This window comes from Malus sylvestris, chromosome 2, assembly GCF_916048215.2.
Source record: "Malus sylvestris chromosome 2, drMalSylv7.2, whole genome shotgun sequence".
NCBI lineage: Eukaryota > Viridiplantae > Streptophyta > Magnoliopsida > Rosales > Rosaceae > Malus > Malus sylvestris.
Genome location: NC_062261.1, coordinates 9,200,554 through 9,220,481, shown reverse-complemented (window position 1 = coordinate 9,220,481; position 19,928 = coordinate 9,200,554). Strand labels below are relative to the sequence as shown.

Genomic DNA, 19,928 nt, shown 5'->3' with positions numbered 1-19,928 from the left:
CCCTAGGAGGAGGAGGAACTTTAAAGCTTAAGCCCCGAATCAGACCGCCACTGACATCCCATACCCGCCGTGACCCGCGCCACCTTCAACCGCAAAGCAACAACCGCCTACGCCGCCACCATGGGGAAGAACAAGAAAAACAAGATAAAGAACAAGCTCAAAGAATCCAAGGGCGACGATGAGAACATCATCGCCGATCCTCGGTTTTCGTCCGTGCACTGGGACCCAAGGTTCCAGAACGTTCCCAAGCACAAGGCGAAAGTCGAGATCGACTCGCGGTTCGACCGGATGTTCACGGACAAGCGATTCAGCTCGTCGTCGGCGCCGCTGGACAAGCGAGGCAAGCCGAAGAAGCTCGAGGAGGGCAACTCGCTGCGGCAGTACTACAGGATGGAGGAGGACGACGACGGAGATAAGGTCAAGTCCAAAGTGGAAGAGGAGGATAAGGCCAAATCGAAAGAGGAAAAGGAAAAGGAAGAGGAGGAGGAAGAGAGTGAGGAGGTGGAGGAATCGGAAGACGACGTGGCCAGTGGTGGCTCGGAGACGGCGACGGATACAGATACCGACACCGATGACGGATATGAAGATGAGGAGGTTGTTTTGGAGGACGGCGCGCCTGGAATTGAGGTAATTTTTATTAATTGCTTTTGTGAGTATAATATAAGCTTAATTAATCGTAATTTGGAAGAAAATGTTGCTACATTTTGGTTAATTGATTAAATTTACGAGCAGGCGGAAGATATAGCGGAAATTGAGAAGGAGACTCACAGACTTGCAATTGTTAATCTGGATTGGAGGCATGTGAAGGTATGCCTTTTCAAGCTCATGATTGAATTCATTCTACACTTAATTTAGTGACACATTGTAAAAGCAAATTTTTTTTTTATCTTTGTGCCATTGGGTCCGGAGATCGTGTGATTTCTCGTTGAAATTTGAGCAGTAAGTTTATTCTCGTAAAATAGTGTAATTTTTGGACTGCATACTTTGTATTAGATGTTCGAGAGAGCATTTGGAGTTTCGGACTGTTAATTTGTCTATAAGCTCCTTTTGTAGGGATTTATCAGTAACTGAGAGTTCCATTGTGTTTCGTGTAGGCTGTTGACTTGTATGCAGTGTTGAGGTCATTTCTTCCGAAAGGTGGAGAAATGAAGTCTGTAACTGTCTATCCGTCTGAGTTTGGACTCCAGCGTATGAAAGAGGAAGAACTTCATGGTCCTGTTGGCTTATTTGATGACGAAAATGAGAAAAGTGATGAAGATGATGACGCCGACGATGATGATGAGGAGCTTATTGCTCAGAAAATGCGGGCTTATGAGAAAAGCAGGCTAAGGTGGTTAATTGTTGTTATTTTGTGATAATGATTTTATCTTTTGTCTCTAAAGTATATTTTCATTTATCAATTGTGGGTGTAACTTTATTTCCAGGTATTATTTTGCTGTTGTTGAATGTGACTCAATTGCCACAGCGGATTACCTGTACAAAAATTGTGATGGAGTTGAGTTTGAAAGATCATCGAATAAACTTGATTTAAGGTTCATCCCTGACTCGATGGAGTTTAAACACCCACCCCGTGATGTGGCGACAGAGGTATATGTTTCAACCAGTCATTTATAAGTTTTAGAGAGCAAATCGTGTATTTTTATGCTTCTTTTATGGAATGTGAAACAAAAAAAAGGTCGTACCCAGTGCACAAGGCTCCCGCTTTACGCAGGGTCTGGGAGAGGTGAATGTGAAACAAAAAGGAAATAAAATGAATTTTCTCGTAAATGGAGGAGTGATTGTGAAGTCTTTGGCTTTCAGGTACCTGCAAGCTACGGGGGTTTGGATTTCCAGACTCAAGCTCTGCAACATAGTAAAATTGATATTTCTTGGGATGAGGATGAGCCTGGACGCAAGACCTTGAAACGGAAATTCACTGATGATCAGGTAGGGGAATTTTATCTAAGTGAACATTACTTGCATTTTATTTGTTAATAATAGAGTTCATATCTAGCACTATGCATTCATATCTTTCATTATTGAGGATTGAATGGGCATTCTGTCACCCTGATCTGAATAAACAATAGAAATCACGAGGTAGATGGAAAGGGCAACTGAAAACTATCAGCTATAAACTTATGTTAAAAACAAACACAACTTCTTCTTGTACAGCTTGCTTCTAGCTAATCTGACGTTGGTTTACTTGTAGCTTTCTGAATTGGAACTGAAGGAGTATTTGGCTTCTGATGAGAGTGAAAGTGATGAGGAGGAGAATGATGATGCTGCAGAGGACAAGACTGATAAAAAGAGTAAAAAACGAGATATGTACCGTGCTTTACTCCTGTCTGGAGATGGAGATGGAGAAGGAGGAGAAGGAGATGAAGATGCATCAGAAGGAGACGGTGAAGACAATGACCAGGATATGGAGATCACTTTTAATACTGGCTTAGAGGATATAAGCAAGCGCATCCTAGAAAAGAAAGATAAGGGATCAGAAACAGTTTGGGAGTCCTATCTCAGAAAAAGACGTGAGAAAAGGAAGAATAGGAAAAATAAATCGAAGGACTCATCAGAGGATGAGAGTAGTGACAGTGATCATGAGGCAGCAGATGGACCAGATGATTTCTTTATGGAAGAGCCTTCAGTCGAAAAAACTAAAAAAGGATCTCAAGGTAAAAGTAAAAAAGATAAAAAGCAACAGCTAGATGATAAGGAAGCAGAAGCAAGCAGAAATGAGCTCGAGCTATTACTTGCTGATGACAACGGAGCAGATGCAGGGCCTAAGGGCTACAATTTGAAACGTAAAAAGACCAAGGGAAAGAAGGGTAAAGAGGCTCTAGAAGAGGACAAAATACCAACCGCTGATTTCGAAGATCCACGGTTTTCGGCACTCTTCACCTCATCTCGCTTTGCTCTGGATCCGACAGATCCGCAGTTCAAAAGGTATCTCCCTCGAGTTTTTACTTGTTATCAGAAGGTGGTTCGAATATATGCCCTAATATGTGCCACTTAATTAATCGGCCGCAACTGTTTTAGTTATATGTATTTGTGGTTTGGTGTTTGCAGGAGTGCCGCTTATGCTCGGCAGGTAGCACTGAGACAGTCAAAGGCAGACCGAGAAGTGCCAGAAAAGGAAGTGAAATCCGATGTTTCACCGTCAAAGATGGAGAAATCATCGTTAATAAAATCGATCAAGATGAAAGCCCAGCCCTTACAAGGTAAGATGCCAAAGAAAGAAGAAAATTTGCAGTCCAAAGGGAAGAAGGAAAAGAAAGATAAGCAGGAGGACCCAAGCTTGGCTCATCCGGCGAAGAAACAGAAAAGGACCAAAGGTTAACAAAAATGAAAGCATTGCTAAATTCAGATAAGTCCGTTCGACGTCTTCGTCAACTCCCTGATAGTTAAGCTGCAGTTGGTTATATTGTTGTCGATTCTTTTTTTGGGTCGGAAAATTGTTATTTGGAAAGTAAAAATGAGAAAATGTTCGAGTTTTATTTTTGGCGTGACCCTTATTTTTGTCATCGGGTGCTAATCAGTTAGTAATTTAATACGATGTGAACCACTTTTTGATCTTGTTTTACAATATTTCATGATTTGAACTGATTGTTTTTCGTATTACCGAAACTTGAAAGAGAATGTTTACAAAAATTCGTTCAATCGGAATGCTTTTCGTTATGACTTTCACTTGAGATGAATTTTTGAAATTGATAATTGTGAAGTGAATCAAAATGAGTGGTTAGCACGATTTTAAGTAACAAGTTAGCACTTGAGATCTCCGGAAAATGATTAGAACAAAGAAATGAGTTCAGATCAACTCCGGACCTCGCAGTTCGGAGTTGGCGGACTAAGTAATCCGATTCCAAACTGTTCAAGAAAAGGCGAGAGATCTGAACCCTCGGTTTCTATGAGGGAACAAACAGGGTGAAATAACGAAGGGCGTGGATTTAAAATGAGTGATCTAAATTTCTCAATCAATCGGCTCTGGAATGAAAGATCTAGAAAGGGTCTCGATTCCAAAGAATAAACCAAAAACTAAAAATTATTTATTATTGTAACAAAAAAAAATGTTTATTATCTGTGGTCTGTGGTCAGTAGTCATAAGTTAACTAAAATCATATGTACAAAGCCATGTTGCTATAACCAAGGAAGAAAATATCGGTGATATCGGAAATATCGGTAGTCCGAAAACACGGAAATATCGATGGAAATATCGGTAAAATATCGATATCGATAAAAATTACATGGAAACCACGGAAATTGTAAGAAAAACTTGGAAATTTGTATTGAAACTTTGTAGGATGTTTATTTAGTCAATTATCTATTAGTTTATCACAAAAAATTGGAAGGAAATGCATTGCATGATGAATTTAACATTATCAAGTTGATTATATAGCGATCTGACAAATATTATGAGTGTAGAAAATATGTAGTAATTAATGAAAGAAGTCTAAACACACCATAATCATTTATATATAATGAATTAGTACAATATTTTACACTTTAGTACCACATAGAGTTCCTATGAGGTTCAAATTTGTCACTATCTTCATCATCTCTATGTGTAGAATGAGTGTATTGTGAAGAGTAGTTATCAAATGATAAATCCCCAAAATAGTTTTGCATGTAATTGTTAATATGCCACCCATATGGATCCGAGATTGGTTGAGGTTGTCCATAAGAAAAATCATTTGAAGATTGAGGCTGGGATTGATTCCATGAGTCGCTCGATTCCATCCCAACAGGAATGGGATATGAAGGGTAGGGAAATGGTTGGTTATGAGTATAACCATAGTTACTACTTCCCAATCCAAAAGAGTCTGAAGTTCTAGATAACGAGTCATCTTCTTGACTTGACAAAATCCCTTTGCCTCTTTCTCTGCGAGTATAGTCCTTCCCTATGGCACCAATTCCTGGTCCTGCCCGCCTACTGCCATGGTCATCATCTTGTATTGCATGCGTGAAGTTTGCCTCACCAGTGAAGGGGCTCATATATCCGGGAGGTGGTGGTCCATAATAGTTTCCATATCCACCACCACTACCTCCAGCTCCACTACCTCCAGCTCCACTATTTCCTTCATCATTCCCACCTCCTGTGGTAGGTGAGTCTCCTGATCTTGTACTAGAGCTATCATTAGTATCAGCACGATGTTGTGGTTGTGTAGGATTGGAAAAAGGTGGAATTCCAGTGTTGCTTGGCATTGGGTGCAAAAGTTCTTCGAAAGAGTCAGCGCTGCTAGATCCCACCTCCTCCTCTAATACTCTTTCTACATTTATCCCTTCATTACGTGCTTCTTCAGCAACTCTGGGAGCTGGGTTGCCTTCATCATCATCTAAATGAAGAGGTCTAATCCATTGAAAAAGTTGGTTACCCTCCGTATCATCATCTTCACCAACAATATCAAACACATCTAGTGGGTCACCACGGTCGACATGATCGATTTCTGCTTCCTTATCTCGAATTTGAAGCTTCATGTTGTAGTAGCAATAAACTAATTTTTCCAAGCTACTATGAGCCAACTTATTTCTTTGCTTTGTATGGATGAGTGCAAATGTGCTCCAATTTCTTTCACAAGCTGATGAGGAAGCTGTTTGTGATAATACTTTTATTGCTAACTTTCTCACAGTTGGTGCATCGGTCCCATACATGATCCACCATTCAGCTACAATGAAAAATAATGTTGATAAGCCTAATAACTCCAACAAATTCTATTATAAACTTATAGTGAAATATGTTTATACTCACTAGGAGACATATTTGTTCGAGCAGCAACTGATGTTGGTTCTCCAAATGTTCTTCTTGCATCTTTAAACCATGTTAGCTGAATACAATAAATTGTGTTAGTTTAATCCAACAAAGTAATTATTATAATTTAAGTAATTGTGTACCTCATTTCCAAATTGGCCAACTGCTGGTGATGCAGGGTCTAATTTAGAGTATACATTATGTACAGCACGTATAAGGGTACCATCATCTCCAACACCGGGTCTGTATTGGTATCGGGGATTCAAATAATATGTTGTTCAAAGAAACACATACTCTAATAAGATAAATAATACTTATGCAACTAAAGAAATGAATTGCAAATTATGACATAATTTATACCTGCTGCATGCAAATCGTGGTATAATGTTTTATACCATCGGTCTTCAATTATTTTTACGACCCACCTTGCACCATGTTTTCTTTCCAATTCATCCTTCACTACACGCATCAACTCATATACAGCCCCCATAGTAGGATACACTTCTGTGTCAACGATCCGTAAAACTTTGTAAAGAGGTTCAAACACTTGACACACATGTTCTGTTTGACTCCAAAAAGCATGATCAAGCACTATACTTTCCACCAAACGACCTGTATTTGAGCGGCTAAAATTGTGGTTGGCCCAATCATCACTGGTGAATAGTTGCTTCAACCCTGCTTTCTTCTTGAGTAGGTTGTTTAATGCAATATAGTTGGTGGCGAATCGAGTGGTAGCTGGACGAATAATTTCTCCTCTGCAAAATTCACGCATCTTTGCCAACAACCAACCGTGATTGTAAATATAATTAGTGATCGTTCTAGCTCTTTTGACCACAGTAGCAACATTCTCTCTCTTCCCCATTGCCTCAAACATAAGATCAATACAATGTGCTGCACATGATGTCCAAAACACATTATGATGCTTCATTAACTTTTTTCCAGCTTTGACAAATGCAGAACCGTTGTCGGTCACGACTTGGACAACATTATGCTCTCCCACCTCCATGATTACATCCCTCAATAATTTGTAAATATACTTGTAATTCTTTATATGGTCTGAAGCATCAACAGACTTCAAAAAAATTGTCTTGCCCTTGGAGTATACCATGAAGTTGATGATAGATAATCTGGTCGGGCCGGTCCATCCGTCACACATGATTGTGCAACCATTAGTTTCCCACTTTGACCTCAACTTGTTAACATACTCGCCAATGTCTTTATACTCCATATCCAAATATTTGTTTCTTATCTCATAGGGAGTGGGAGGTTGTACTCCAACACCGGCCTGTTGACATCCCACTACCATATTTTTGAAATGATGTGATGAAGCCTTCGCAGCAGGGACATTTTCATAGATAAATAACTTGCTAATTAGACGCCCCATTCCCTCCTTCACATTACCTCCATTGAAATAACTCCAAACACTCTTTTGACGTGTGTTGGATGACTTATATAAACTTGGGGCTATTGGTGGTGTTGGTTGTGATTCTCTAAGACTGCCTCCCCGTCTCATTTGTGCACCACAACTTGTCCCGGAACCTTGTCCCCTATTAGGAATTTTATGAAGGTGTTCTCTTTCCCATGCTGACTGTTTGGAGGCACGTAATGCTTGTTTCAAACTGCGTCGTTCTTCAGGTCCCATGTCATCATCACATTCGTCCTCATCGTCATCATCATCACTGTCAACCGCTTGGCCATAGACTTCTCCCCGTAGCCCAGCTCGAATATTTTCCATTCCTTGTGTCATCTTTTCCTTTTGCTGTTTTTTATTTTTTAATAATGTGCTGATGAATGCCTTCACTTCTGGGGGGACATTATCGCATCGTTGGACATTTTTTGATGGATCTAATCCACTAAGATGGTACTTAAGTCGTGTCACTCCACCACTCTTCATTACCCGACCACAATATTTGCAAATTGTGCCATGTTTGTTTCCGTCTATTGGGTCACCATGTTCCCAAGCTGGATCACGTTTACTAGCTCCACTAGACATCTTAAACGTACCTACATTTAATTTGATAAAACCTAATATTAATGAATAATAATCCAATTTGATAAAAAAATAATCACTGATGAATAATAATCCAATTTGATAATAATCCAATTTGATAATAATCAAATTTAATGAATAATCCAATTTGATAATAATAATAAAAAACCTAATATTAATGAATAATAATCCAAATTGATAAAAAAATAATCCTAATATAAAACATAGTGATGAATAATATTCCAATTTGAGAATAAAAAAAGGGAGACTTTGGATGCGGTCCCTAGTTATGAATAGTCTTTGACTGAAACCTTGTTGGTTTTCAATTTTTGATCCAAGTCCCTGAAATTAATTGATAATTTATTTCTATGTACGTTACTATATTTTTTAAATTAAAAATTAAAATTTATAGTTGTTTATAGTAATGAGATTTTAAATAAAAAACCATAATTTGTGGGATTAAAAATATTAAAATATAAATATACTATTGTGTGTGTGTGTAAACATGGGTACATTCATAAAAAATAACCAAAAAATTATTGTATCAAAACATGGATACATTCTTCAAAATGGGTACATTTAGCAAAAATAAAAATGGGTACAAATAAATAAAAAAATATGGGTACAATACAAATAAAACTTTAAAAAATATGGGCACAAAAAGAAATTAATATATGGGTACAAATTAAAACTGAAAGGAAAATTGGTACAAATTAAAAAAGGGTTGCAAATTAAAAATGGGTACAAACTAAAAATAAAAATATATGATAAAAAATTTAGCCATAAATATAAATATACTAATTGTAATATTTTTAATATTAAATGAATATATTTAGAAATAAAAAATATTTTATTATTGAAATAATTAATGATATTATTAATACAAAGGACCTTGATCAAAAATTGAAAAGTAATAAGGTTTTAATCAATAGAGTAGTAAAAATAAGGATGAAAACCTAATTACTCCATAAAAAAAACCTAATATTAATGAATAATAATCCAATTTGATAAAAAAAATTAATCCTAATATAAAACATAGTGATGAATAATAATCTAATATAATGAATAATCCAATTTGATAATAATCCAATTTAATGAATAATCCAATTTGAGAATAATAAAAAACCTAATATTAATGAATAATAATCCAATTTGATAAAAAAAAATCCTAATATAAAACATAGTGATGAATAATAATCTAATTTAATGAATAATCTAAATATAAATATAAGTTAGGAAGGGCTTAATAAAAAGTTGTACACATGCTTTCTAATCTAACCTCCGACCAAGCTAACTAATATATTTCATATTAAATTCACAAACATGCAACTGAGATCCCCATGTTCTATTTTACTTTTTATTTTATTTTTTTGGTCTTAACTTAATATGAATGAATAATAAAAAACCTAATATTAATGAATAATAATCCAAATTGAAAAAAAATTAATCCTAATATAAAACATAGTGATGAATAATAATCCAATTTTATAATAATCCAATTTAATAATAATCCAATTTAATGAATAGTCCAATTTGATAATAAGCCAATTTAATGAATAATCCAATTTAATGATTAATACTCCAATTTAACAATAATCCAATTTATTTGTTATTGTATAAATTACAATAATATAAATATAAGTTTGTAAACTTACCTTAAATATGGAACCCTTTGTGTTCAAGCTTTGGAATAGATCTGGAATGGCTTTGAAAATGGTAAGGGAAATAAAATAATAAATAACATTAAACACATTAAAATAATCCTAGGGAATAATTATACAACATTACTTAATTACTTAAAAAAAATTAACATGTAATTGTTAACATTACTTAATTACCTACAAAAATTAACATGCAAGTATTAATTAGTTAAAAAAATTAACATACGAGTCCATACAAATTTATTTGTTGTTGTATACATTACAATAATATAAATATAAATTTGTAAACTTACCTTAAATATGGACCCTTTGTGTTCAAGCTTTGGAATGGATCTGGAATGACTTTGAAAATGGTAAGGGAAGAAGAATAAACGAAATTGCTCTAAGGGAATGCCTCTGATACTCTAACTCTCATAAGGTTTTGCACATCCTCTGAGGGAATATAAGTATATAACAGAGAGTGGAACATGGTTTTGCCTGTGAAAGCATATCACAGACTCACAGTGATACACGGTTTCATTATTAAAGTTCTAATATTCGTTGTTCATTGTCTGCAATTGTAAAAAGTGATTGAAAAATTAGTGAGGTGAGTCAGATGGGGTCAATCAACCACAGAGGCACACACACAGACATGCTATTATTCGTTGTCCATTGTCTACAAATGTAAAAAGTGATTGAATAATTCATGAGGTGAGTCAGATGGGTCACTCAATCACATAGGCACACACGCACACAAACGTGCCATCACACACGCACACAACACACGCACACATATCACACACGCATACCCCTCTCTCTCTCTCTCTCTCTCTCTCATTCTCGATCCTTCTCTCATCTTCTCTGAGTCGCGCCGGACCTCTCTTCTCCCCCTTCTCCATTCGACCCACACCCACACACATATCTCCCCCTTCGACCCACACCCACTCTCTTCTTCTCTGCCCTCGATCCTTCTCTCTTCTTCCTGCCCTCGATCTTGCGCTCGATCCTTCTCTCTTCTCCCCCTTCTCCATTCGACCCACACCCACTCTCTTCTTCTCTGCCCTCGATCCTTCTCTCTTCTTCCTGCCCTCGATCCTTCTCTCTTCTCCCCCTTCTCCATTCGACCCACACCCACTCTCTTCTTCTCTGCCCTCGATCCTTCTCTCTTCTCCCCCTTCTCCATTCGACCCACACACACACAGATCTCCCCCTTCTCCCACTCTCTCGATCCTTCGCTGCCGTTGATCGTGGGTCTGCCGAAGTCGAACATGGCTCAGTCGTCTCAGGTAAGATTCCATTGAAACCCTAACTTAGATGTGTTGAATCGTTGATGCATGCGTTGAAACCCTAACTTAGATGTGTTGAATCGTTGATGCATGCGTGAAATTTGAGGCTTATATGTGAAATTTAAGTTAAATTTCGTGTTTTTGCAAGGTTTTTGGGACGAAATGGGCTCGAGAACAGGCACACCATCTCCGGCGTTCTTCTCCGGCGTTTTTGGGACGAAATCGGAGTCCGATTGCATTGTATTGCCGACATTTCTCGATATTTCCAAAATATCGCGATATTATCGATAATATCGCGATATTTGGCCGAAAACCCCACGGAAACCGATTTAAATATCGCCGACCCAAAAAATCGATATTATCGGCGAAATATCGCCGATAATATCGATATTTAAATCTGTGGCTATAACTACGAATAATATGCCAAAAATCGCCGTGTAAATTCTATCTCCAAAACAAAATGCCTCACAGTTTTAGATATATTACAGAATGGCAAAAAATAATCACACAACAGCGAGAAATACAAAAAGAAGAATGGTGATTGCAGTCGTGAAAGAGTTCTTCAATTTTGGTGAATGATTTGATCCCGGTATGCTGGATGTGTTGGGACTCCCCGATGTGGCCTCCGGGTTGAGGCTCCGGGGGGAGGCAGTCGGAGATTTCGATGGGATGATGGGAAAAGTGACGGTTTCCTCATCGTTGTAACCTGAAAAGAAAAATGTCACTCTATTGTCACTGAAAAAGAATCACGAGAAAAAATGTTCTGCCGAAGTTTGATTTGCAATGGTGGAATTAAGACTCACAGTTGGATTCCTTCCAACCCAATACCATCTTCTCACGGTCAAAAATTACGCGATAACCCGTCATGAAGTTTTCTGCAGGAACAGATCCACATTGTAAGCAGCATTGAACATGTACAAATTCATTTGAATGCCAGTGATGGTTAAGGCGGTACGAGGGCCTTAACCATTTGTTACGATGGTTTTATGAATCTGATTTTAAAATCAACTATTACATGATCTGCGTAGACATCAAGCGTATGAAAATTTTTGCAGCAAGATAATGAAAGATATTTAGAAAGAGATACTCACGTCCGATGATATTAACATCTCCACTTTTGACGACGCCCAGGCAATAGAACCCTGTGGATTGATCCTGGAGATTGGAATTGTAAGGTTTAGCATGACTTGGTGTAGGAGCAGGATATATAAGAAATACTAAAAGTGGTAACGTACCCAATTGGGCACGGTTACTAGTGGATCGAGGAGAGAATACTGCTTTCCACCTTTCATTGTCAAGTTCACCGTTTGATTTGTACTGCACACGAAGTTAAGTCAGTGCCTGAAGGCTCAGAAAGAGAAAACTGATATAGATTTGTGTTCTGACAGAATTTACCTTATGTCATAATAACAATATTCAAAAGGAATATCTGAATTCTTTGGACGCCGACTATTTTTAAGCACGGAGTTGAACTGAAAAATGACAAATAGTTACAACGACTACACAACAAAGAAGATACAAAAGGTAATATTATGAAAAACCGAATCTGAAGTACTCACACTCTCAGTAATCTGCGTGTAAGCTGGATCGTTTAGGTATGTAAATGAGCTACCAGAGTCAAAAATTGCATAGAATTCGAGATCGGTAACACTTTTTCCGATGGCTATTTGAGTGATGGTAATGTTGTAAGTTGGACTGGTAACACATTCGAACAAGAAAAGATTAGTACAACTGGGATGATATTAAAGACTGAAGGAGTTAACTTGCAAAACTAGTAAACTTGACATCAGCATATGGATATTTAGGGGGAGCACTTACGATGAATGGCTTTCACGATTGAATGGTGTTTCTGCTTGGCCTTGGCTTCCATTATCACCAAATCTGATTCTCCCAATTCCGTCAAGTCCGAAACACATGGAAAAAGAATTCAAAGCAAGGCCCTGTCCTGCCAAAATGCTAGGGATGGATACATCACCCATACCAAGCCCTAATAGACCATTGGGAGCTGTACCTTCCAAAAATATACCAGTCTGGTCCTTACCACAACTGCAATAGAGGCATACAAACATCACAAGCGCACTAACCAATTAAAATTGGCATGTTTGGGAATATATAATCAGCATGCTCACTAATTTTTGTTGACTACCCTTTATTTTTCTAGTGGTAAAGTAGTGAAGAAAATAACTCACCCAAAGGGAATCCGTGCAGGTACATCTTTTTGTTGAGCATCGTCGGTAGATAGGTGCAAAAGATCCTCTACCAAGACCCCAGTAGATGAGGTTTTATTTGACCGATACTTGATCCTGTACTTGCAAGCACTACTTGCTGAAGTGCAGCGTTGGGGTTGTGAACAAAATGTGCTGTTGCAATAAATCTGTTCGCTCGTTGATGATGTATTAGGGCTGTAGATTTTAAATTTTACTACCTGGTTGATAGAAGAGCTCAGGAGTTAATTGTCAACAAAATGAGTACCCTAAGAGCATCTTCCCAATTGATCCACATAGGGACCAAATGCACTAGCAATCTTAGTCCGTCCTTCTGAAACTATGCCTGGTTGATAGTTTTAGAAACCAGATGCAACTCAGTATTTTGATGAATAACACTACAAATTTATGATGCAACATGAGACTTTCGAGAAAACGATGCTATTTTGTTGCCCACTTAAAATTCAAGTACACTTGCATTCCTTCATGATGTTTACCTACCCTAAAGACGCACGGCAGTACTGAATTCACTCAACACAGACGATGATAAAGTTGCATGCTTGAATCGATAGTTTTAGTACTTATTCCAGAGCAAATTTCACAAACTACTGGAAATTATCACAAACCAACATAACCGCGAACAACTCAAGTGATGACAAGTCAAAAACTCCAAGCAACCAACTTTTGAACTAAACAATGCATCTCATTCAAAAATCTTGTATAAGTATAATCAAGAAAAGGCAAACAAAATCCATAATAATTCAGATCACATACATGTCCATTCGAGGTCTTGAAGCCGCGGACGCAGTTGCTGCAATCACATGGCAACCACAGCATATTGATGCTCGTGTCCAATGCCACAAGATATGATGCGCTCGGCGTCCCCACAGATACATTTGCATAATGCAGACTGAAATTCCAACAAAAAAGCAAAAATTCAAACACTTTATGTATAATTTTCTTCTAAGGAAACAAATATCTGGGTTTTGTGCAAAAATTTAAACAAATTAATGGGTTTTTTCAGAAAAAATAAAATAAATTCGGGACCGTTGGAAAATTCAACAATTAAAAAAAAACCCATCAATTTCAACACAAAAAAAACAGAGTAAATTATAGCAATGCTCCTTCAATTTTAATCAAATTTGAGTAATGGTCTCTCAACTAAAAATTTATTACTATTGGTCCGTCAACTCATCAAAATGTGTAGCTATGGTCTTTTTTGTTAACTTCGTTAGAATTTTCTCCAAATAAGTTATGTTGGGAGGGTCATTGCTACAATTGGGGTCCCTCAAACTCATCAAAACATGTAGTTATGGTCATTTTCGTCAACTTCGTTAGAATTTTGTCAAAATGAGTTACGTTAGAAAGACTATTGCTATAATCAGGTTAAAGTTGGGGGACCATTTCTTCATTTGTATTAAAGTTGAGGGACCAATGATAATAAATTTTTAGTTGAGAGACCATAGCTGTACGTTTTGATAAGTTGAGGAACCAATAATAATGGATTTTTAATTGAAGGTATATTGCAACTAGGAATGGGCAACGGTTATGCCGGGCAAGTAACCGCGGTTATTTACCCATAACCGTTTAAACTTTTACCCGCATAACCGTTTACCCGTTAGGTATTTACATAAACGGGTATACCCATACCCATAACCGTTTAACCATACTCATAACTGCATGCTCATTTACCCATAATCGCATACCCATTTAACCATAACCACTTACCCGTTTACCCATTTTTAACTTGTTTACTCTCTTTTTTCACCTGTCTACCTATTTTTTTAACAACTTGAAAATTAAAAAAAAATTTGTTATAATTTTCTTTTTCTAACAATTAAATACTGTTATAAATACATTTAACATGAATTTTTATATTAACGGTAATATTATTTATGAATATATGCGATGTCTCCCAATTATTTGACGGTCAATCTATTACAAGAATCATACATGGTTGTAGGTTAATTAATATTCTTGTATACATAAGTACACATTAGTCTGCTAATAAGCTAATTTGATAAATATTTGGATTTTTATTTAGAAACATATGTTTATTGATCTAAGTCATTTAATTGATTTCTAATTTTTGGGTCAAATACTTATTGAAAACTTGAGGTCAATTAAATATATATATATATATATATATATATATATATATGCATCAGTCGACAATAACATGTTTTTAAAAACTTAAGGTAATCATTATCTTGAATTTGCCAAAGCTCCAAAAGACTCCAAAACAAAATTGTCGAACATTCTAATGTTTTAGCATATTCAATCACATATATTAAACATTAACCCATTCTATCAACTATATTTTTCTATCAAGTGAGGCGTGTTATATATATATATATATATATATATGGCACTTTATAACCAAATATGTCTCAGGATACTAAATTTAGTTAGAAACTAATTTTTTATTTTTTTTAGTTTTACATATATTAAAATAAATGGTTTAATGGGTACTCGTGTATAACCGCGAGTAACACTTATAACCGTTCATTTAAATTTCATAAGCTTAACCGTTAATTTATCTTAACGATTACCTATAACTAATGGGAATTTACCCATCCCTAATTGCAACCAATTAAAGTTAAGAAAACATTGCTAAAAATAAAAAATAAAAAAATAAAAAAATTTAAGGTAAAAAAGAGAGGAGAAAAGTGCTTACTATCCAAAAGCACTAATCCGGTAAGTGATGTTTCCGTATTCGAAAGCAAGCGGCGTCGTTTGATCGTCTGCGGTGGAGAGATGGCGGCCCCGAATCAATCGGTCCCGGTGGGCCATAGCAGCGTAGTACTGAGCACTACCCTTATCCGGCAGCTCATCGGAACCCAGAATTGCCTTGACGGGATTCGAGAACCGGTGGTGGATATCGAACCCGTACGACCCGAGTCCGAAACAGGTCCGAGAAGCCCAGCCCAATACTATAACAGACAATAAGAGACGCACGGCGGAGGAACTGTAAGAAGCTCTGCAAGTCCAGGCCGCCATGGCTGAGACGATTCTAGAGAGAGAAACAGATGTTTTGGTGAATTGGGTTGGGAGGCATGAGTGAAAAACAGAGAAATGTGATGAAACGGGTTTTATAGCGACGCGTTCTCACAGACCCAAGTCAAGTCAGCAGCTGCGGGAAGAGAGAGAGAGAGAGAGATGGAAAACTGGGAAAGCTTGCGTTGTTGTGGAAGTTTCGGAGTTGGCGGACTAAGTAATCCGATTCCGAACCGTTCAAAAAAAGGTAAGAGATCTGAACCCTCGGTTTCTATGAGGGAACCAGCGGGGTAAAATAACGAAGGGCGTGGATTTAAAATGAGTGATTCAAATTTCTCATTCAATCGGCTCTGAACTGCAAGATCTGAAAAGGATCTCGATTTCAAAGAATAAACCAAAGACCAAAAACTATTTATTATTGTAACCAAAAAAAAAAAAAAAAGATGTTTATTATCTGCGGTCTGTGGTCAGTAGTCATAACAAAAATCATATGTACAAAGACATGTCGCTATAACTACGAATAATATACCAAAAATCGCCGTGTAAATTCTACCTCCAAAACAAAATGCCTCACGGTTTTAGATATATTACAGAAAGGCGAAAAATAATCACACAGTAGCGAGAAATACAAAAAGAAGAATGGTGATTGCAGTCGTGAAAGAGTTCTTCAATTTTGGTGAATGATTTGATCCCGGTATGCTAGATTTGTTGGTACTCCCTGATGCGGCCTCCGGGTTGAGGCTCCGGGGGGAGGCCGTCGGAGATTTCGATGGGATGATGGGAAAAGTGACGGTTTCCTCATCGTTGTAACCTGAAAAGAAAAATGTCACGCCATTGTCACTGAAAAAGGAATCACGAGAAAAATGTTTTGCCGAAGTTTGATTTGCAATGATGGAATTAAGACTCACAGTTGGATTCCTTCCAACCCAATACCATCTTCTCACGGTCAAAAATTACGCGATAACCCGTCATGAAGTTTTCTGCAGGAATAGATCCACATTGTAAGCAACATTGAACATGTACAAATTCATTTGAATGCCAGTGATGGTTAAGGCCGTACGAGGGCCTTAACCATTTGTTACGATGGTTTTATGAATCTGATTTTAAAATCAACTATTACATGATCTGCGTAGACATCAAGCGTATGAAAACTTTTGCAGCAAGATAATGAAAGATATTTAGAAAGAGATACTCACGTCCGATGATATTAACATCTCCACTTTTGACGACGCCCAGGCAATAGAACCCTGTGGATTCATCCTGGAGATTGGAATAGCAAGGTTTAGCATGGCATGGTGTAGGAGCAGGATATATAAGAAATACTAAAAGTGGTAACTTACCGAATTGGACACGGGTACCAGTGGATCGAGGAGAGAATACTGCTTTCCACCTTTCATTGTCAAGTTCACCGATTGATTTGGACTGCAAACGAAGTTAAGTCAGTGCCTGAAGGCTCAGAAAGAGAACTGATACAAGGTTTAGTATTCTGATAGAATTTACCTTATGTCATAACAATATTCAAAAGGAATATCTGAATCCTTTGGATGCCGACTATTTTTAAGCACAGAGTTGAACTGAAAAATGACAAATAGTTACAAAGACTATACAATAAAGAAGATACAAAAGGTAATAATATGAAAAACCAAATCTGAAGTACTCACACTCTCAGTAATCTGCGTGTAAGCTGGATCGTTTAGGTATGTAAATGAGCTACCAGAGTCAAAAATTGCATAGAATTCGAGATCGGTAACACTTTTTCCGATGGCTATTTGAGTGATAGTAATGTTGTAAGTTGGACTGGTAACACGTTCGAACAAGAAAAGATTAGGACAACTGGGATGATATTAAAGACTGAAGAAGTTAACTTGCAAAACTAGTAAAATTGACATCAGCATATGGATATTTAGGGGGAGCACTTACTATGATTGGCTATCATGATTGAACGGTGTTTCTGCTTGGCCTTGGCTTCCATTATCACCAAATCTGATTCTCCCAATTCCGTCAAGTCCGAAACACATGGAAAATGAATTCAAAGCAAGGCCCTGTCCTGCTAAAATGCTAGGAATGGATACATCTTCCATACCAAGCCCTAATAGACCATTGGGAGCTGCTCCGTCCAAAAATATACCAGTCTGGTCCTTACCACAACTGCAGTAGAGTAGCATACAAACATCACAAGCACGCTAACCAATTAAAATTGGCATGTTTAGGAATAATATAATCAGCATACTCACTAATTTTTATTGACTACCCTATATTTTTCTAGTGGTAAAGCAGTGAAGAAAATAACTCACCCAAAGGCAATCCGTGCAGGTACATCTTTTTGTTGAGCATCGTCGGTAGATAGGTGCAAAACATCCTCTACCAAGACCCCAGTAGATGAGGTTTCATTAGACAGATACTCGATCCTGTAATTGCAAGCACTACTTGCTGAAGCGCAGCTTTGGGGTTGTGAACAAAATGTGTTGTTGCAAGAAATCTTTTTGCTCGTTGATGACGTATTAGGGCTGTAGATTTCAAATTGTATTACCTGGTTGATAGAAGAGCTCAAGAGTTAATTGTCAACAAAATGAGTACAATAAGAGCATCTTCCCAATTGATCCACATAGGGACCAAATGCACTAGCAATCTTAGTCCGCCCTTCTAAAACTATGCCTGGTAGATAGTTTTAGAAACCAGATGCAACTCAGTATTTTGATGAATAACACTACAAATTTACGATGCAACCTAAGGCTTTCAAGAAAATGATGCTATTTTGTTGCCCACTTAAAATTCAAATACACTTGCATTCCTTCATGATCAAACACCAACCCTAAAGACACACGGCAGTACTGAATTCACTCAACACAGACGACACGGCAGTACTGAATTCACTCAACAGTCAACACAGACGATGATAAAGTTACATGCTTGAATCGATAGTTTTAGTACTTATTCCAGAGCTAATTTCACAAACTACTGGAAATTATCACAAACCAACATAACCGCGAACAACTCAAGTAATGACAAGTCAAAAGCACCAAGCAACCAACTTTTGAACTAAACAATGCATCTCATTCAAAAATCTTGCATAAGTATAATCAAGGAAAGGCAAACAAAATCCATAATAATTCAGATCACATACATCTCCATTCGAGAGCTGGAGGCCGCGGACGCAGCTGCTGCAATCACATGGCAACCAGAGCAAATCGCTGCCTGTGTCCAATGCCACAAGATATGATGTGCTCGGCGTCCCCACAGATACATTTGCATAATGCAGACTGAAATTCCAACCCCAAAAAAGCAAAAATTCAAACACTTTACGTATAATTTTCTTCAAAGGAAACAAATATCTGGGTTTTGTGCAAAAATTTAAACAAATTAATGGGTTTTCTGTAAAAATTCAGGAACGCAGGAAAAATTCAACAATTACAAAAACCCCATCAATTTCAACACCAAAAAAATATGAACTTTAAGGTAAAAAAGAGAGGAGAAAAGTGCTTACTGGCCAAACGCACTAATCCGATACGTGATGTTTCCGTATTCGAAAGCAAGCGGCGTCGTTTGATCGTCGGCGGTGGAGAGATGCCGGCCCCGAATCAAGCGGTCTCGGTGGGCCATAGCGGCGTAGTACTCGGCGCTCCCCTTCTCCGGCAGCTCATCGGAACCCAGAATTGCCTTGACGGGATCCGAGAACCGGTGGTGGATATCGAACCCGTACGTCCCGAGCCCGAAACAGGTCCGAGAAGCCCAATCCAATACCAAAAAAGAGAGTAAGAGACGCGCGGCGGAGGAACCGTAAGAAGCTCTGCAAGTCCCGGCCGCCATGGCTGAGACGATTCTAGAGAGAGAAACAGATGTTTTGGCGAATTGGGTTGGGAGGCATGAGTAAGAAACGGAGAAATGTGATGAAGTGGGCTTATATTGGGTGGGCGGCGACGCTTTCTCACACACCAAAGTCAGCAGCTGAGGAGAGAGAGAGATGGAAAACTGGGAAAGCTTGAGTGGTTGTTTAAATTTGATCACTGTCCGACGAAATCGTGGGCAAGTGGGTCCAATTCTTTACACAAATTATGAAAACTTGTTCTCCAAAAATAAAAAATTATGAAA

General features: G+C 37.7%; 3 protein-coding genes across 8 annotated transcripts; 1 reads left to right on the top strand and 2 right to left on the bottom strand.

Annotated features, from left to right (window-relative positions):
* LOC126610020 (pre-rRNA-processing protein esf1-like) lies at positions 1-3,549 on the top strand. Of its 2 annotated transcripts, XR_007618347.1 has the most exons (8): positions 1-627; positions 733-807; positions 1,095-1,330; positions 1,425-1,587; positions 1,801-1,926; positions 2,189-2,922; positions 3,046-3,405; positions 3,469-3,549. XR_007618347.1 is itself a non-coding variant. In XM_050277996.1 (7 exons), the coding sequence occupies exons 1-7, from the start codon at positions 121-123 to the stop codon at positions 3,314-3,316; spliced, it is 2,112 nt and encodes a 703-aa protein (XP_050133953.1). In that variant the 5' UTR covers positions 1-120; the 3' UTR covers positions 3,317-3,549. The 2 variants fall into 2 exon arrangements, 1 of the variants encoding a protein (XP_050133953.1); XM_050277996.1 differs by having other exon boundaries at positions 3,046-3,549.
* An 863-nt stretch (positions 3,550-4,412) lies between these two features.
* On the bottom strand, positions 4,413-9,681 carry LOC126600038 (uncharacterized). 3 transcript variants are annotated; one of them, XR_007615340.1, is made up of 5 exons: positions 9,368-9,681; positions 6,083-7,726; positions 5,866-5,965; positions 5,723-5,798; positions 5,492-5,639 (listed from the first exon to the last, which is right to left on the bottom strand). XR_007615340.1 is itself a non-coding variant. In XM_050266553.1 (4 exons), exons 3-4 carry the CDS (start codon positions 5,730-5,732, stop codon positions 4,480-4,482), a joined length of 1,170 nt encoding a protein of 389 aa, XP_050122510.1. In that variant the 5' UTR covers positions 5,733-5,798; positions 5,866-7,726; positions 9,368-9,669; the 3' UTR covers positions 4,413-4,479. The 3 variants fall into 3 exon arrangements, 1 of the variants encoding a protein (XP_050122510.1); XM_050266553.1 differs by having other exon boundaries at positions 4,413-5,639; positions 5,866-7,726; positions 9,368-9,669; XR_007615339.1 differs by having other exon boundaries at positions 5,723-5,965.
* A 1,361-nt stretch (positions 9,682-11,042) lies between these two features.
* On the bottom strand, positions 11,043-19,928 carry LOC126600054 (aspartyl protease family protein 1-like). 3 transcript variants are annotated; one of them, XM_050266573.1, is made up of 10 exons: positions 19,324-19,928; positions 13,617-13,752; positions 12,828-13,063; positions 12,457-12,684; positions 12,198-12,333; positions 12,034-12,110; positions 11,874-11,955; positions 11,730-11,793; positions 11,442-11,513; positions 11,043-11,344 (listed from the first exon to the last, which is right to left on the bottom strand). In XM_050266573.1, exons 1-10 carry the CDS (start codon positions 19,644-19,646, stop codon positions 11,142-11,144), a joined length of 1,557 nt encoding a protein of 518 aa, XP_050122530.1. In that variant the 5' UTR covers positions 19,647-19,928; the 3' UTR covers positions 11,043-11,141. The 3 variants fall into 3 exon arrangements, with proteins under 3 accessions (XP_050122530.1, XP_050122522.1, XP_050122538.1); XM_050266565.1 differs by lacking the exon at positions 19,324-19,928 and adding an exon at positions 15,520-16,177; XM_050266581.1 differs by lacking the exons at positions 11,043-11,344; positions 11,442-11,513; positions 11,730-11,793; ... (4 more) ...; positions 12,828-13,063; positions 13,617-13,752 and adding exons at positions 16,271-16,650; positions 16,748-16,819; positions 17,036-17,099; ... (4 more) ...; positions 18,134-18,369; positions 18,964-19,099 and having other exon boundaries at positions 19,324-19,909.

What these genes read in the sequence shown, in the direction of transcription:
- LOC126610020 (XM_050277996.1), top strand. Translation starts at nt 121, where the DNA reads ATGGGGAAGAACAAGAAAAACAAGATAAAGAACAAGCTCAAAGAATCC. An exon ending in ACGGCGCGCCTGGAATTGAG is followed by an intron (nt 628 to 732) that starts GTAATTTTTATT and finishes ATTTACGAGCAG; the next exon opens with GCGGAAGATATAGCGGAAAT. An exon ending in ACAGATCCGCAGTTCAAAAG is followed by an intron (nt 2,923 to 3,045) that starts GTATCTCCCTCG and finishes TGGTGTTTGCAG; the next exon opens with GAGTGCCGCTTATGCTCGGC.
- LOC126600054 (XM_050266573.1), bottom strand. Translation starts at nt 19,646, where the DNA reads ATGGCGGCCGGGACTTGCAGAGCTTCTTACGGTTCCTCCGCCGCGCGT. An exon ending in AATCGTGAAAGCCATTCATC is followed by an intron (nt 12,334 to 12,456) that starts GTAAGTGCTCCC and finishes ATGTGTTACCAG; the next exon opens with TCCAACTTACAACATTACCA. An exon ending in ACACGCAGATTACTGAGAGT is followed by an intron (nt 12,111 to 12,197) that starts GTGAGTACTTCA and finishes GTCATTTTTCAG; the next exon opens with TTCAACTCCGTGCTTAAAAA.